Source organism: Polychytrium aggregatum (assembly GCF_025602895.1).
Source record: "Polychytrium aggregatum strain JEL109 chromosome Unknown BJ171scaffold_1, whole genome shotgun sequence".
Classification (NCBI taxonomy): Eukaryota; Fungi; Chytridiomycota; class Chytridiomycetes; order Polychytriales; genus Polychytrium; species Polychytrium aggregatum.
In genome coordinates this window covers 921,213-938,407 of record NW_026516203.1, presented here as the reverse complement: position 1 = coordinate 938,407, position 17,195 = coordinate 921,213, and the positions used below count along the sequence as shown (strand labels likewise).

Genomic DNA, 17,195 nt, shown 5'->3' with positions numbered 1-17,195 from the left:
AAACCAGGGCAGACTCCACCCAAGGCCGATCTCGAGTTCCTCTATCCAGACTTTGGCCACGTCCTGGACGAGTTTCGGTACAGCAACGACCAGGACCGCTTCCGGGCCCTCTACCGCCTCTCACACCATGTGGGAATCCTCGCCCGGGACAAGATGGTCGACAATGTCCACAAGTGGATCGACTGTGACATGCCCGCCCTCCGAGTCACCGAGCTGCAGCGCCAGGCCAAGCTGGACGAGCTCACTACCCAAGGCATTCCCTCCGACGACAAGAGGTTCACCACGGCCAAGTCGGAGCTCGGCACCACCAAGTCCAAGATCAACAAGCTGGCCGCCAGGATCAAGTGGGCTCTCAAGCAGCTCACTCTTGACACTCCTCCGGCCGTGTGCACGATAGTTCCTCTATGTACTGCGAAGGCCAAGTATGTCAAGATTGACACGGTCACTCTCTGGGAACTCCTTGACACCGAACATCGTCTTGGACTCACCTGGGACATGCTCAAGGAAGAAGGTGAGGACGGTGTCAACAACCAGGATCGACTCTGGCGCAGTTGCTTCAAGCTGCGTAGTTCCCTCTTCCAAGAGCGGGACGTGAACAAGAAGCTGTTCAACTACGAGATCAGCACCGATGGCATTGGATGCACCATCGGTCTCGTCAAGTTTCTGCCTCGAACCGATCGCACCGAGACCATCGAGCCTCCTCCGACTGCCGAGCAGCGTATCCAGGCCCACATCGGCGACCCAGACCCCAACAGGACCACTTGGATTGGCATCGATCCTGGAGTCGGCTCCATCTTCACGGCGGTCATCCAAGCACCGGGCCACCAAGACGAGGTGGTCTCATTCTCGAATGGTCACTATCAGCACATGTGTGGCCACAGGTCCGATACTAAGTGGCACAATACCAAGAAGAAGCAGCTCAGCATCGAGACCTGGATGTCGACCACCCCCTCGCCCAAGGTGTCGTCCTCGGAGGCCTTCAAGATCCATCTCGCCCATGTCCTGCGACCGGAGCTGCGAGTGCAGCTCGACTTCCACCTTGGCAAGAAGGCTCGTCACCATCGATTCACGGGCCACAAGAGGCGCCAAGTGGCCGTTGACAAGATGTGCAAGGCCGTCCTGAGGCACGCCCCGATACGGACCGATGTGGTGATCGCCTTTGGCAATGCGTCATGGCGACAGGGCAAGGGCTATGCATCCAGCCCTCGGAGGCAGCGGTTTGCTCGGTACTTTGAGCAATTCGAGCACCACCGACGCCGTCCCAATCACCATCATGGAAGCGTCAAGGTGGCCTCGACGAACGAGTTCAACACCTCGCAAGTGTGCTCCAAGTGCCTGGAGCCAGTTCGGTTGGAAGGACTCGATGCGCCCAGTGTTGCGAATTCCCACTTTGTCAGGAGCTGCAAGAATCCCAGCTGCCGGACAGTGTGGAATCGCGACGTCAATGCGGCGCGCAACATGATCACAGTGTGCAGGTCGATTGTGGAGACCGGAGAGCGACCGGTGGTCTTCACTCGGAGGCTGCCAAAGTGATCTGTTTTATTTCTTGTGGCTTTGCTTGACGCAAGCACAGCACATACTACATGTTCATGGAAACGGCTATATTGTCCCGTTTTTTTCTGAATAAAGTGTAGACGACTGGGCGTGAGCTGCCGCATGTCGCATTACGATCTAGCGAGAGTCCGCTGAACTGAACGGCCTCGTGGCTCCTCGTTCGGCTCTGTCTCGCCGGCTCAATATTAGTTCTGCGATGCCCCATAAACTTGTCCACATTCTGTTTGAATGATTCTGAGAAGGGCGCGTCCGTTGCCTGCAACGGCTCTTGGCAAGCATTCCCAGATCACGCTCTCGGCTGAGCAAAAGTTTTGGAGGGAACTCGCCTCAAGCCGCCAATCATGCCCCCTCTCCTTACCTTTGCTGGGCCGTTCTCATTCATGAGCGTCTTGCCCTCGTTCGCTCGGTTCCACCGCTCACTTGCAAAGCCTGGCATCGCACTGGCTCTTGATAGACTGCTTGGGCTTGTTGAAGACACCCATCACATCGCCATCCAGAGAGTAACCCTTCCTGCCTCGTCGAGACGCTGCTGCACCAATGATGTCGTCCGGAGTTCGGCAGCACGAGCAGGACAGTGACGACTGGGACTGGAACGATCTAGAGATTCCGGAAGATGGCCTGGTGCTCTCACCCTCCGGTCCACCCAAGACTCTTGCGGCATCGGCGCCAGCATCAGCAGTGGCACCCCAGAACGATCTCGTCGTGTCTGATCTCACGACAGAAGATCTCTTTCTTGATGATGCCTTTATCGATGCACCGACGCATCCGTATCAGGTTACGGATGGCCAGGGACCAATGCAGACACCCCTTGGCAGCGCACAGCTGGGCCACGGGAAAGGATATGCGTCGGCGGATGTACCCTCGCCCAAGCTCTCGCAAAGCACCAGCACAACCCTGCACATTGAAGATCTGCATCTGACTCCAGCACAGTGTGTCGCCAAAGCACCAGACGATATCCAGGGTAAGATTAGCGAGGCAGAGGTCGCGCTGGTTGCATACCGAGACGGCCAATCGCCTCGGCATTCGCGCAACGTGCAGATATAACTACACACCAACATCTGCCTGTCGCCATCATTCCCGCAGAGGCATTTCGGCTCGACGACGCGACGAAACCCCTCCAGGCGATCAAGCAGTTTGATGCCTCGGCCTTCGAGCTGGCTCGCCCAATAGCCTCCACAATAGCGCCACCAAATGTGCGGCAGATCCCACCAGCAGCCGTATGCCCGAAGCCACCATCGCCGAACGGCGGTTGGCACGACAACGACGACGACGATGCAGACTTTGACTTGCCACAAGGCTTTACAACCCTCAAGCTGGCGGTCCGTCCAGCTCCTCAAGTCACCGCGACTTCCGATGACGATATCGACTGGGCCGAACTTGGCGGGCCCGCTGAGTCTCCCACGCTTTCCTCGGCTGCTGCAGACCCCAGCAATGCAGCAGCAGTAGCGAACGAAACCATTGACGGCCAATCTGGGCCCAGAGACCCTCCACTGACTCTGCACTTGACCCACAGCCCCAGCAGCGGCGGGATCAGCTCGCTGCTCTGTACGCAGATCCACGAAAGTACTTGCAAACGTGCCTTTTCGAGCCCAACCCCCAGCTGCACGCCGAGCCTGCTGGCATCCGAAAATGACGACGATCTATTCGACGAGATTGAGTTTCCGTCCTCGATGGACACCCTGACGCTGACTGGGAGCTTCTCTCAGCGCAACGGCGCGGGCATGGGAGATCGCAGAGAGGCGCACCAGTCCGGCGATCCCTCGCATATGTTCTCGGACGACTCAGGCATCGACCCGGATATGAGCCTGATAATTCCAACCGACATCAACCCCTTTGTCAGCATCAACGGCGTGTATGCCATTCAAGCAAAGCCGGCCCAACCGATACAGTCACTCCCGGCAAAGAGCCCGCTCACACCTTCGCTGGCCTCGCGTCCCACCTCAAGTGCATCAGTGGTTCGCAGCCCATCGCCATCCAAGATCCCCCGGCTCACAACCAAAGTAATGGTGAGGATCGGATCATGACCACAGCGGCTCTGGTTGGCTCAAACTCGATGCAGGCACGCGTGGGAACCCAGCCAGCCAGCCAGCCAGCCAGCCAGGCGGCCGTGATTGCACCAACATTCGATCACTGGTGGCTCCTGGTGCTGACAGTGTGTGTTCTTGGTTCGGCCTTGAAAAGATATCCAGTCCGTCGATGGAGCACTTTCAGCGCCTCAGCAGCCATTTGCTCCGACAGCGCATTCTCAACATCGGAACAGCCAATGCGGATCCGAAAAACCTGTCCACGACATCGCTTGCTCAGCTCTACGGAGAGCAGGTCTCCATCCAGATGATGCGGTCTCCCAAGAGCCATCAGGACTTTGGCGACGGCACCGAGCTCGACAACTTTGAGGACCTTTATGCCGCCCCACCAAGATCGAGCAACGGCAGCACGGGCGACGCCATCGTGGCTGGATTCAGTGGTCTTGGACCATCGAGAATCATCAAGAATGCTGTGGAGTCCGCTCGCCCAGCGACCCGTACGTCGATCCTGTCCGACTTTGCAGAGTAAATGCGAGACTTGTTGGCTCTGTGATAGTCTATGCCGATCCTGCTTGGGGTTCTGTTGTCACTGAATGTGCTTCTTTGCGTCTCGATGCCTGTGATTTCACAGGCGAGCTTGGTATGACTGGGCTGTCATCACCAAGCACCCGACTCCAGCCACAAGTACACAAGGTAGATTCCAGAAGCCAAAGGGCTCTCTGCCCCGCAACACACGGCCATCTTTGATTCAAATATGTGGCGAATCGACATCGTGGGCCGTTGTTTGTGGGTGCTTGGAGGTGCTTGAAGGTGCTTGGAGGTGCTTGGAGGTGCTTGGAGGTGTGGCTGACATCGAGGTTTGTTTCGGACAGAAGGGGAAGAAGCGGCCCAACCTGAAGCTGATCCAGAATCTCAACACGGATGCAGCGTCCAAAGGTCAGCAACTCGTCCACTGCCATCAGCAGCACCCCGCCGGCCGACAGCGCTGAGATCTGCGCGGGATGCGAGGTAGATCCTATGCTAGACTGACGCTTATCTCTCCATCAGTCATTGGCGATACCGGCGAGATGACCTATAACCCCGTCCTGCAAAAGTGGGAGGGTAACGAGCGCATCCTGAAGGACTTTGAACAGGGCCTTCCCGTCCGCCCGGCACTCATCACCAACATTGGCGGCAACAAAGTCGCCCAGATTGTCGGGAACATGGTCTTTGATCCCGTTAAGATGACATGGAATCGCATCAAGAGCCAGGACAATGCAGCAACAGCCGACGACGACGACGATATTTTCAAAGACTTTGGCGACTGCCTCACTGTTCCAGACGAAAGTGAGCACCGTTCTCTGTTCGAGACGCCATGAACGGGTCCTCCAAATCGCCGCACACCCGCTCGATGGAATGTCTTTGCACAACATGCACAGTTCGTTCCCCCCCCCAATCGGGACATCAATGGAGCAGAGTGGGTATTACGGTACTAACCGGCTATGTTCCGCGGTGGCCACAGAGTCACAACCCCTCAGGACAGAGTTTGAGTTGCCAAAGTCGGTGGTCGAAGGCTTCTACATCTCAGAGTCGTCGCACAAACTGTTCATGGGGAACTGGTATCCGCGAGCGCTGTCCTCAAGCAGCCGCAGTGTGGGCAGGGACAACATTTCCAAGACCCATCTGTATGATATCCGGACGGTACGTGCTCGCTGGATTCGCCCGTGCATCAGCAGCGAGAGCCACGCAAGTCCGTCTGTCCCTACGATACCATTTATCCCTCATTGATGTGGCCTTGATGTTGCAGGTTTGTGGATTGCCGGAGCTGATGGCGATGATCAAGTCCAAGCGAGCATACACCAGTCTTGGGTCCGGCTGAAGCAGCCCTCTGCCATGCACCCGCATTTGGTGCAGCCGGCAGCATCGCGGATATGGATTCCGAACAGCAATGACTCGGCGCCGTTCATGGGAATACAGATCCGTAGACTCAGCACCGCGACTGTTCCGTCGATATGGGATGCCTGCGTGAGGCGAGCGGGTGAGCATGTATTTCTCCACAGCTCAGACAATCGCCACCGATGATCCAAAGTCTGTGGCTCGTTTCATTTCGCGGGGACGTGATACCGGAGGTTCTATTCAATCCTCGCTCAGAATGGCTCGGCCCATCGATCACCTCCTCCCAAACTGGCTGCAAAGCCAACCACACACTCTACGCAGACTCTTCGCCATCCGATTCGTCCCAGTGCTTTGGAGCTTGGAGCATATAGTCCGACTTTGTCCACGCCACCCCGCCGCCCGGCGTGTCCTTCTTTGATGCATCGGGCTGTGACTGCTTGGGAGTCTCATCCGTAGAGCCGCTGGCCGACTTTTGCGGGCGCTTGATCATGTCTAGGAAGCTGCTTTTTGAAACAACCGGGACTGCCAAATCGTGGAGCCATTACGCGACGCACATTGTGGAGTCAGCGCGGCGCATCTGTAAACGAATGGTCATATCCCTCCAGACAACCTGATACCGGCTGGCGGCGCCGGCCTTACGGAATCCACTTCGTTCAAAAACTGCTGAGTATACTCACCGGCTTGGTTGTTCTTCTGGACACCAGTGCTCACTTCATCGGCTGACTTTTGAGCAGCCCGGATGGCATTGAACAGTTGGACGACTGGAGTGTGGGCGAAGCAGAATGGAGTGGGGACGTGGATAATCAGACAAAGGCAAGCACTGGCGCTGGTGTGATCTACTTTGGATCTGTCGTTGATCTAGTAGCCACGAAGTTATTGCTTCCGACAACGGGCGCTCGAATCATCGTGCATGGACGAGGACACCCCGTTCCGGCGGTGCAAATGTGCACTGGAGCCAAATGGGCCCTGGATACGCACCACCCTTGGTGGCCAGCTTTCTCAGCTTCTTCTCGTAGTCGGTGGTTGTGTGATCTGGAACGACGTGTCCCCGTTCCAGCTCGGCTTTCTTCTGTACCGAGATTGTCCGGGTCGCTTTAGATTCGAGCTTCTCTTCGTCAATGGCTCGCTCAATCTCCTTTTTCTGGGCCAGGATGGGGCGCTGCAGATGCCGTTGCAGGGAGAGATATTGGTGAGTGGCAGATTGCGAGGGCCGCCGTCAAGCTCGATCGATGGAAGGGCATGTGGAGCTCCCTTGGCTGATGGAATCCGCCCATGGTACGAGCGCCCGCACAATACAACCAACAAGCGTCCTTGCTGCTGCTCTGCTCGCTATTCGACCACACGAATGCCCTTTGCCGGCTCGACTCCGTCAAGGCTTCGATGGTCTTACATCAATGTCGCCTTTGGACAGTTTCTTGGACAGAATCCTGCCGATGGCTGATGCGAGCTTGCTGCCTTTGCTGTCGTCTAGGATTCCAAAAACATGAAGAGCATGGCGAAGATCGCAGGGTTAACACATCATAGCTATGCATCGGTAATGTTCGGAACAATCATGTCCACGGACGGAGACATCATCGGCCCTGTCCGTTGGTGCTCGCCTTGGAGTAGCACCCTCTACCTTGCTGCTTCTCTACAAGCTGGCCATCAGGCACATCGCTGTCCTCATCTGCATCTGCATCATCGTCCCCGTCCTGGTCTTCCCCTTCGAGTTCGTCGAGATCATCGTCCAGCTCGTCGATAAAGTCATCGCTCTCGTCGCCTTCGTCGTCGGCACCGTCGTCGGCACCGTCGATGTCATCGCCGTCACCGGCCTCGTCCGCCGCCTTGTCGTCGACCGGCCCGGAAAAGTCAAACGAGTCCACAAATCCAACCGGAGCTTCCACCTTCTCTTCACTCTCGTCAATGGCTTCAACGTTCTCTTCATCATTGTCGTCGTTTTCGTCGGCATCGTCGACCTCCCGGCGACGCTTTGTGCTGTCCAAGCTCTGGCTGGCGCTGCCAGATGACTGGCCGGCCGATTCGGTTTTGATCTTTTTGCTTCCCGGTGTCCCTCCGGAGCGGGCTTTCGCAGGAGGAGCGCTTCGCTTCTTCGAGACGGCGAGGGTCATGGTCTTCTTGGGGCCCATCGTGCGTCGATTCTGGACTCTGGCAATGGGAATGTGATGGTATAGGCCTCGGTGGTCGGCCTTGGGTGATGGGGCCGAAATAGATGGTGTGATCAAAAACAAAAAACGGCTGGAACCACAAATGAATCAATTCCGCTGCATCCGCCCCGGCTTGTTCGATCAGGCCGAATCCACCCCGGCCTGTCCTCACTCACTCACTCACTCACTCACTCAGCCGAGATACGCAGTCTGAGCGATGCACTATCACGAGGACACAGCCGACGGGATCGCCGCTCTGCAGCTGCTTCAAGTATGGCTTCATTCTGATTTCGATTGATGTGCAAGCGATCTAACCAAGCCGCTCAGCCATAAACTCGGCCTCCAGCAACTGGCGCTGCTTCTCACGATAGTCTCGCAACAATCGAGGGTCGTCGCCCTCGACGCCAACGCCCTGCAGCCAGAATGAATCAGCCGGGCTGGTCGAACACACAAGCATAGTCTTGCGAGCAAAGACCCTTCCGCTGCACATAGACCCGATGAGCAATTGTCGATGTAGCAGCTCGACTCACCATCTGCGGGGTCTTGGCCGGGATGACGTATTTGTTGTCGCAGTGCGGGCAGTATTCGTCGGCCTCGTCGTAGTCACTGGTGGAGAGGAGGCATATGTATCGACGGTCCTGAGTATCTGGTGCTTCCGCGGCTCGAGCAAAATTGCTACGTGGGAGCATGGCCAAAGACAGCCGCAGCACTGGCATCGTCATCAACTCAAGACCGGGAGACACTTACGCCATGTCCTTTCTAAAGACCTTGCGGCATTTTTTGCATGCGAAAACCATCTCCATGGCCTTTCTTTGGAGGGCGATGCCGACGCAGAGGGGAGGGATGGCCGCAAGCGCCTGTCAGCAACGGACCAAGGGGAACTATGGCGCTGGCAACGCTGACCCAGACCATCCGGCAGTAGGGCCGGCCCAGCATTCGTGGTGCCTTTGAATACCTTAGCTCATGGTCGGCTTTCTCGGCATGACATTCGGGGCAGTCGAACCACTGTCGACAGCACGGGGCTCGGATCGAGACCTTGCGATGGATCAATTGAAATGCCCCCGGGATAACATCAGTCTCACAATCGCCATGTAGCATCTACGACTGCTCCAGGACTGGATGTGGGTCTCTGGTATCGATCAAACCCTGTCTGGACCTCGCATGAGGGGCCGTTCCTCGATGCGGTCGGTTGGCATCGGTGCGGCGGCCAGGGCCAGGAGCATACCTGGGCGTTGAGAACGTGTTTGCCTGAGGATATCGAGATTAAAAAGAGGCAGTACGTATGTGCTTTAGCTTGCCATAATCGTCCAAAAAGACGCCCAGGCGTGGGGCGGATTCCAGGATGCGAGGGATGCGAGGGATGCCGGCGGTGCTGGAGGCCACAGGCTCGGAGCAGCGCAGATGGTGCATCGATCTGGCTTCGACGAGGATGCCGGTGCACTGCATCGTGCTCAAGGCTTACACATTGTGATAGATATGTGGGTCGATGCGCTGGCGCTATGAAGCTGATCGGATCGATCGAGCCGATGCTTGGGCGGGCTTGAGGACGGGGACGATGGAGGGGATCGGGCGGATCGCTGGCCGATCCGCTGTTTGTGGGCTGTGGCAAGCGGGCCAGACCGCGGCCAGCCACAGGTTCCGGCGAATTTCCTATTTCGGCGAACCCATTTTGAACTGGACATCCTTTGTTGAGCCAAGACAGCAGCGTCGTTCTGGAATCGGGATGCACTCACGGTAATCATGCCAAACAGTGTGCTCACAGTGCCGGGAAGCCAAGCGACTCGAGAAAGCAGGTATATTGATATCGATACACCATGGAGCGGTCCAGATGGTCGAGTGGATGCACAACACTCCCACATCGAGTGCATTCAAGGTTGGTTTCAGACATCACGGGGTGCAGCAACAACAAATGCGATTGTCGCTGAAGACGATCAGCGACACAGCGATGCCGATGGCTAACGAGAGAGCTGATTCGCGGGCGCATGGGTGCTGTCCCGAGCCTCACCGTTCAGCTGCAGGAGGCCATCTTGATTCGCCAACGAGCTGTATTCATCTTGCTGTTGCCACCACAGGAGGAGCCGCACAAGGAGGGGTGGGTCGGGAGAGTGAGAGAAGGCAAACGTGGGGAGTGGAAGGCTTCAAAAAATATACGATTGGAAAGGCAAATGGAGGAGGAAAGCCACAAACGAGTAACAAAGATGCAGAAACATAGCAGATGGGGATGTGTCTGATGCTTAGGCTTGGTTTTGCTGCTGTTGGTTATGCTGGTTGTGGCGGTAGCCCTGGCCACCGCGATTGAAGTTCTGCCCACCGTTGTTGTGGGAGTGTCCGCCGCGAGAGCCGCCGCGGCGGTTGTAGCCATAGCCTCCACGGCGATTGCCCTGCTTGTTGCCATCGATTGAGATCTGGCCAAAGGTCTCGAGGTTGAGTCGGCGCTCCTCGTACTGGCGCGCACGGCGGCTGGTTCTGGAGGGCGTGGGCGAGCGGGTCGTTAGAAACCGGTTCTGACAAGACAGGCACAGGCACAGGCACTGGCCCAGCCCGGCATGAGCTGGCTAGTTGCAGGCATGGTCGGCGTGTTTCTTCTGCTGTGTGAGCCGCGGCTTGGGCTGGGGATATGACGAGGGTCAAAGGCGGCTGATCCAGATACTTACTTCTCGCCTTCGGCACGATCTCGGGCCTCGCACGAGATGTTGTCAAAGAAGGACTTGGACTTGTTGTAGGCAGACGAGTCGTGGTCCTCCTCGCCGTCCTCAAAGTCATCGTCTTCTTCGTGCTCAACCTCGCGGGTCTCCTTTGTCTGTAGCTCGGACTTGTTGAACTTGGCGTTCGACGACTCAAAATCAAAGTCCGAGTCGGGAATAGGCAGCCGGTTGTTACGGACATTGCCACTGTGGGGACGGCCACCGCGACCACGGCCGCCGCGACGGTTGTTGAAGCCCTGCTGCTGACCATACTGCTGGCCATGCTGCTGAGCCTGGTACTGGCCGTGCGATTGGTAGCCGTGGTAACCCGATCCGCCTCGATTGCGATTATTGTACTGCTGGACGGGGGCAACGGCTGGAAACAGAATTCCGCGGTGGGTTCAGAGCCAGGACAGAGGGTGTCAGAGCAACGATGAGTCAACCGGATCGAGAGCAAGGCAGCAGCACCCAGAGCGCCATCGTACTGACCATCTTGCTCAGACTGCTGAGGCTCGGGAGCGACTTCGGTAACGGCTCCAGCCTCGGTCTCGACCGGAGCAGCTTCCCGCTTCTGCTGGGGCTTTCCAGATACGCCAGCTCCATCACTCGACTTGGGACGCTCCTGGCCTCTTGGGGGCTTGCCGTCCTTTTTGGCGGGGCGATCCTTGCTCCTGGCGGCTCCATCGTGTCCTCTTTCGGTCAGATCAAGCTTACCAAGCTTCTCTGCAACAGCCCTGGGCGACGACTGGCCGGCTTTGTCGTGGGCGACCTGGTCAAACTCGACCTCCTCTTCAGGCTCCTCAGGCTCGGCCTTGTTGAGAACCGCGAACGGAGAGAGCGTCAAATCAGATTCTACGAGCGAGCGTCGCTTGGAATGCCCGTCTCAATGGTGGGGTGTCTTCCTACCTCGGGAGCGGCTTGCGCAGGAGCCTCGACTTCGGGAGCTGACGCGGCAGGGGCATCCGAGGCGTACGGGCGCTGGGCTTGCGCAGGACCGGGCTGAGGATAGCCTGCGGTCTGGGGCGGATAGCTGTAGCCAGCAGGCCCGCCGTACTGAGAATAGGCCGAGTACGACTACGGATTGCAAAGGAGAGGAGCGGCCGCCAATATCGAGTCGAGGATTGGATTGGATTGGATTCGATGGATCCAAGCGTAGACGGCAGAGACGAAGCGCGCGGTAGAGCGGAAGCGAGTGAGTGCGATGTTGCCAAGCCTGCACCATCAGGCGTTCAACTCTCGAATCACACGAGTATCCTCCGATCGGGCTTCGCGGACGGTATGGGCGTATCCAAGGGCGCCCATCGGCACGGCGGTGTCAGTTCTGGCGGAGCAGCTCGGTGCAAACCCGGCCTGCGGATCACCGAGCCCAGCCAGACGGGCCGTGGAGGTGCGGCAGGCCGCCATGTCTCGAGAGCACCACACCAAGCGATTCAGTGCGGGAAGCGTGGCCTACCCCCATTATAGCGGGATCATTGGGGATTTGCGAGACAGGAATCGGCGGGGGCTGAGACAGAACTGTCAGGTCCTTGATATCGGAGCCTCGAAAGACAATGTAGTCAAAGATTTGGTCGGAGGGGGGGATTTCCTGAGTGGGGTTGCCTCGTCGGCCCTCGGTGCCCAGGGAGCGGACTGCATAGCCCCAGCGTCGTTGAGAAGGTGCAGTGTGCGAGTCGAGGTTCCGCAAGAGCATGAGAAGAACAAAAGGCGAGGTGCCGTCAGTTGACTGGACAGAAACCAAGGGTGCCGGAAGCATAGCTGCCAGCCTTCGACACGGAATCAACGTTGCAATGCAGCCCAGCAGTCCAGGTTGCTCGCGCAGAGGTGGGCTGGCCCGGATTTCGACTGCAAAGCAGCCACAAATATGATGCTGGGTCGGAGGCGGGAGGGACGGGCAGACGAAGCGGCAGATTGCAGCGACGATGGCGGACCTTGGCCGAGAGCAACGGTGGATTCGGTTTGGTTGATGTCATGCAGGATACCAATGTACCGGATATCGGACTTTGAAATCAAGCTGATCTTGGACCCAATGTAGGCCATGGCGGCGGAGGGATCAGCGAGACGGGAGCGGCGGCGACGGGGAGGGACGGGCGGACAACCAAGGTGCAAGGAGGAATCTTGTTGGCGGAACGAAAGAGCGAGGGAGAAAAGAGAGGATCTCGACCAGGGAAAGACCAAGGGGATTCCGAGCGGGTGTGTGTGTGTGTGCCGAGACAAGTGCCATCCGGATCCAGCCTGGCTGCATCCGGGCTGGATCCGCCGTGCCTGTGGGCATTCACCAAGCACAGCCCGCGGGTCCTGTGGTCTCTGCTCTGTCCTCATCGCTGCTTCGTCGCCCCCTCCATCACCCCGCCGATTCCGTTCTCCCCTGTCCTTCGAGTGTCCTGCCTCTCATGGAGCCGCAACAGCTTGAGTGGGCTTTCATCCAATGGGTACGTCGCATCGTCTGTCGCCGCATCGAGTATCGTCTCCAGCGTGCCGCACCCCCCCCCGGTCGATCTAACACATCCCCCCCTCCGCCAATGCCAACGCCAATGCCAACGCCGTGGTCTCTCCGTCGTCTCTCGGCTCTGTCGGGCCGCCTTCCAGATCAACACCTTCGACAATCTCCCTCGCGAATGCCATCAGATCGAGGATCTCTCCGATGGCTCGATTCTCCTTGACATCCTCATGGATATGTCGGTATCCTGCGAATCGAGGCGCTGGCCAGAAGCGCGGGTGCACATGCTAGAGATGCCACGATGCAGCCGCTGCTTGCTGTTTGCATCGATGTGGCATCCCCACAGTGGCGTGCTTTTCTGTCCATCACAATCTGGCCCGTTCTGACGTGCTGCTGTGCTTCCTCCCTTCGCCAACAGCGACTCGGGCTGGTTCAAGTCCATCCGCGCCGTCGAAGCTGGAGACAACTGGGTCCTCAAGTTCAACAATCTCAAGAAGCTCCACAAGCTGCTGCTCGGATACTATGAGCAGATTCTTGGTCAAATCACAACGGGCCTGGCTGCCCCCAACGTCACCGCCATCGCCCGAGACGCCGACGTTTCCGAGACCCTGAAACTCGTCCAGCTCGTCCTGGCGCTTGCCGTCCAGTGCGAAAACAACCAAAAGTACATTGCACGCATCCAGATGCTCGACCAAGAGTCCCAACACATTCTGATGCTCTGTATCGAGACGGTAAGGCCTCTTGACCCATTCATCACGTCGCACCTTGCGGCTGGTGCGCATCCACCCACTTCCACAGTGCACCAGTGGCGACATTTGCCACTGGAATCCTGTGTACGGACGGAATCCCCGTATGTCCGGGTGCCACCGGTCCTGTGGCATGTGCGAGTGACTGATTCTTTGTGTTTCCCCGCTCGCCCAGGCAATGGAAAAGCTGAGAAACGGAAGCTCGGGGTTTCGCCTGACCCCGCTGACTCCAAGGTGAGATAGTCATCCTCGCTGACATGGCATCTCACGGCGCGAGGCTTCCGAGATCACTGCTCTCGCAGGGACAACTGGTGCGCCCGTCACCATTGGTGGCACTTCTTTCTTCTCACAATCGGAGCATCTGCATCCAGGGACGAGCTGGACGGATTTGGACAAAGCGACTTGCTGAATCAGAAAGCACAACTCGAGCGGGACAATCTGGCACTCACTCAGGAGCTCTCCAACCTGCGTAATCAATATGTAAGATTTCCTTGGTTGGGAGAGTTGTCAGCAGGGACGAATACCAAGGGTTTCCCTGATGCCATGACATGCCTGCACACGACTGACGTGCCGCCACGACCCATCTGTATCACAGGAAGAGCTCGAGACGGATAAGCTGGAGGCCGAAAGCAAACTGAAGGATCTTGAAAACGCTGCGATGGATATGTCAGAGGCCGGCTCAGCGGATCTCATCCTCCGGTCCGAAATCAACAAGCTCAAGGCCGAGCTGTGAGTGACGCATGCACGATGTGGATGTCCATGCTCGCTTGGTGTGAGCACGCCCAGCCAGACTCAAGAGGCTACCATGCATGTCTCCCACACACGGCCCTGGGCTTCGTACTGACGGACTGATACTGGCACAGCGAGAAGAGTGAAAACAAACGGATCGACTATGAGCAAACGGTCGAGATCCAAACGACCCGCATCAACGACCTCATTCGCAAGGTATCCAGCCACGACACGCTCTCAAACCTCTGCAATAGAGATGGATCTGTCTAAAGCAGCGGCGCATACTCGTGGAGCGGCTCGCTGACCCCACCTGCCCTTTCCTGGTTTCATCAGCTCGACGACACCAAGAAACTTGCCGACGAGGCATCCATTCTACGCGACCAGGTGGAGGAGTTTGGCCACCTTGCTGATCGCCTGCAAAAGTCTGAGGCCATGCTTGAGAAGTACAAGAAGCGCCTGGAAGAAAGCGCAGACTTGCGCAAGCAAATGAGAGTACGTGATGTCTGCTTGCCGCACATGATGCCCTGGACACTCGAATCGGCACCAGCCCCGAGTGGCTGCGCGCTGTTGAGACCTGTAGCTCTTGAGCGAGGTACGGGTCGGCTCCGGCTACACGTTTGTGTCATCGCATTCCCAGCGCATAACACGCATACAATATCGATCGATGCTCCTCTGCAGTCAGTGGAAGACCAAAACAACCTCCTCAACCAGCGCATCGTTCAGCTGGAGGACGACAATCGGAAGATGATTGCCTTCCGGTCACTCATGGACACGTACAAAGAGCAGATCGGCACACTTGAGCAGAAAAACTCGACCCTGCAAGTCGACAACTCGCGATTGGACTTTGAGCTGAAGGATGCCCGCGGCAAGGTCGAGCGCCTGGAGCTTGAGCGGCGCGAAGATATGGAGCGCATCAGCAACCTCGAGGACCAGCTCCGGGAAGTGGAGCTTGGCGGTATGTAGCTGACGAGCACTCCAGTGTGTCCAAGACCCGATACAGCTCCCAGCGAGCTCCCGACGTCGGACTAAACTTGCTGCCGCTACCGCTGCAACCACCAGGCACCTCAACGCACGCCCTGAGCAAGGACTTGGAAAGCACCCCTGACACCAACGTCCCTGCCCTGTAAGCACTGTTTCTGCTCCGCTATGCTGCCGTGATCCTTCCGGTGCTCTTGAGCCGCACTAACATTGACACCGACAGGCACCGACGCATTGCCGAGCTCCAGAACCAGGTCGAGCATCTCAAGTCCGTCGACGTCAACGGCGAGCGCATTAGTGTTCTGGAAAGCCTTCTCGAGGACTCGAACCGCCTCAAGAGCAAGTTCGAGACGGTAAGGATCATCTGGAGTGACCCTTCTCAGCCACTCTGACAAAGCGCTTGTGGTGGAATGTCGGTCTGGACGGCCTCATGCCGTTTTGTCGTCGACACGGAAGCGCATCTGACCCTCCCGGTCGACCACAGGACTACATGCAAGCTTTCCAGCGCAATCTTGCACTCGAGAATGAAATCCAACAGCTCAAAGCCGTCAACGAAGCCAACAGCCAGGCCAGCAAGCCCGAGCCCGTGGCGAGCGCCGATAAGAGTGGCCATGATCAGACTCTGCAGATCCAGATCCTCAAGAAGCGGGTGGCTGAGCTCGAGCGTGCACTCAGCGAGACCCAGCTGACAGCCCAGACACCGGCACCCATGACTTCCATGACGTCGTCGTCGTTCATGGTGTCCACCCCCAACCACGTCGACTTTGACAAGCTCCGACGACAGCAGGACACGCTCTCGGAGGAGAACCGCTTCCAGATGGCACAGCTTAACAAGCTCTCTGTCGAGAAGGACTCGCTGCAGTCGGCCCTGCTCGAGGTGCGCGAGCAGCTGATCCAGACCGAGCGTGTGAACCAGAACCTCAAGGCCGCACTCACGGCGGTTGAAACCAAGGGCTCTGTCTCGACAGAAGAAACCGCACAGCGCCTCGCCTTGGCGACGCAGAAGATTGTGCAGTTGTCCGAGCAGAGCCAGCAGCTGCACACGGCCCTTCGAAAGTCCAAGGAAGTGAGTGTTTGCCTTGACGTAGCGCTGAACAAGCGAATGGCGAATAGTTGTGGGCACAGAAGGGTCACATACTTAGCTCGCCCGCTCTCCCGCTCTTCCGCCCCGCATCCTCTACCACACCCAGCATATTCTGGCCCAGGACAAGCAGATCCGCGATCTCAGGAGCAACGCACAGGTTCGTTTGTTGCCTCACCCTCCTTGCTCGGCGGTTGTTCGACGCTTCCGGTGTACCAGGTTGTATTTACCCATGATATCGCTGGCTCGTTCAGGAAAACTACGCCGAGGCGATCGTGTCGCTGGAAGTGCAGCTCAAGGAGCGCGAAGAAGAGCTCAAGCGGGCGCAAAACGAGCTGCTCGACACTCGCAACGCAGCCAAGCGCGAACAGAAGCTCATGATCTCGGCGTGGAACAACCTCGGCATGGAGGTCCAGCACAAGAAGCTCCTGACAACCTCGACCGGCACCGGCCGCGGCATCGGCGCGGGCTTCATGGGCACCACTTCCATGGGCCTGAGCAACTCGTGGCTGGCGCAGCAGCGCAAGCAGATCGAGCTCAACATTCGCGGCCGCTGAGCACCGCTGCCTCGGTGGAGCCAACGGGCCCTTTCCCACTGCAATATCACTGTCACCCCGCTTCCCTGCCGTTCCGTCCCTTCTCCTCCGTGGCTTTGTCTCCACCTTTCCTTTCCGTCCATACTCACCTCTTATCTTCATCTCTTTCGTTTCGTGTGGCATCGATTGTCCCGTGATTTTGTTGCTGTTGTTGCGGTTGTCGCTATTTCTTCTTCAAGCAGCCCAAACCCGTGGCTGCTGTCTCGCCTCTTTCGTGTCGCCCGCGCCCGCCCTTTGTGCAGAACAAAAATATGGAGAATTTGCATCGCTGTATATCGTAGTAGCTGTTCCTCGTTGAAGGGGTCGCGATGTTGCGCCGGTGATGGTGTTCGATGTGTCTGATACGA

General features: G+C 57.7%; 5 protein-coding genes across 5 annotated transcripts; 2 read left to right on the top strand and 3 right to left on the bottom strand.

Moving 5' to 3' along the window:
• Positions 1 to 4,579: 4,579 nt before the first annotated feature.
• On the top strand, positions 4,580 to 5,345 carry BJ171DRAFT_418294 (uncharacterized protein; the record flags this gene model as incomplete). Its single annotated transcript, XM_053107336.1, has 2 exons — positions 4,580 to 4,904; positions 5,101 to 5,345. The coding sequence occupies 2 exons, from the start codon at positions 4,580 to 4,582 to the stop codon at positions 5,343 to 5,345; spliced, it is 570 nt and encodes a 189-aa protein (XP_052971856.1).
• Positions 5,346 to 5,567: 222 nt separating this feature from the next.
• BJ171DRAFT_594792 (Rrp15p-domain-containing protein) lies at positions 5,568 to 7,773 on the bottom strand. Its single transcript, XM_053114547.1, has 5 exons — positions 7,072 to 7,773; positions 6,844 to 6,920; positions 6,432 to 6,612; positions 6,131 to 6,214; positions 5,568 to 5,975 (listed from the first exon to the last, which is right to left on the bottom strand). Exons 1-5 carry the CDS (start codon positions 7,577 to 7,579, stop codon positions 5,767 to 5,769), a joined length of 1,059 nt encoding a protein of 352 aa, XP_052971855.1. The 5' UTR covers positions 7,580 to 7,773; the 3' UTR covers positions 5,568 to 5,766.
• Positions 7,774 to 7,791: 18 nt separating this feature from the next.
• Positions 7,792 to 9,193, bottom strand: BJ171DRAFT_484954 (uncharacterized protein). The gene is made up of 6 exons (XM_053109069.1): positions 9,060 to 9,193; positions 8,823 to 8,845; positions 8,553 to 8,632; positions 8,345 to 8,407; positions 8,128 to 8,203; positions 7,792 to 8,009 (listed from the first exon to the last, which is right to left on the bottom strand). Exons 1-6 carry the CDS (start codon positions 9,061 to 9,063, stop codon positions 7,908 to 7,910), a joined length of 348 nt encoding a protein of 115 aa, XP_052971854.1. The 5' UTR covers positions 9,064 to 9,193; the 3' UTR covers positions 7,792 to 7,907.
• Positions 9,194 to 9,377: 184 nt separating this feature from the next.
• BJ171DRAFT_484952 (Scd6-like Sm domain-containing protein) lies at positions 9,378 to 12,439 on the bottom strand. Its single transcript, XM_053109068.1, has 6 exons — positions 12,210 to 12,439; positions 11,735 to 11,910; positions 11,188 to 11,355; positions 10,771 to 11,092; positions 10,252 to 10,657; positions 9,378 to 10,063 (listed from the first exon to the last, which is right to left on the bottom strand). Exons 1-6 carry the CDS (start codon positions 12,316 to 12,318, stop codon positions 9,832 to 9,834), a joined length of 1,413 nt encoding a protein of 470 aa, XP_052971853.1. The 5' UTR covers positions 12,319 to 12,439; the 3' UTR covers positions 9,378 to 9,831.
• Positions 12,440 to 12,594: 155 nt separating this feature from the next.
• Positions 12,595 to 16,878, top strand: BJ171DRAFT_7268 (HOOK protein-domain-containing protein). The gene is made up of 14 exons (XM_053115852.1): positions 12,595 to 12,710; positions 12,868 to 12,956; positions 13,137 to 13,449; positions 13,640 to 13,698; positions 13,836 to 13,944; positions 14,060 to 14,193; positions 14,328 to 14,409; positions 14,527 to 14,685; positions 14,872 to 15,148; positions 15,253 to 15,316; positions 15,395 to 15,524; positions 15,656 to 16,237; positions 16,362 to 16,412; positions 16,507 to 16,878. The coding sequence occupies exons 1-14, from the start codon at positions 12,672 to 12,674 to the stop codon at positions 16,807 to 16,809; spliced, it is 2,391 nt and encodes a 796-aa protein (XP_052971852.1). The 5' UTR covers positions 12,595 to 12,671; the 3' UTR covers positions 16,810 to 16,878.
• The last annotated feature ends 317 nt before the right edge of the window (positions 16,879 to 17,195 follow it).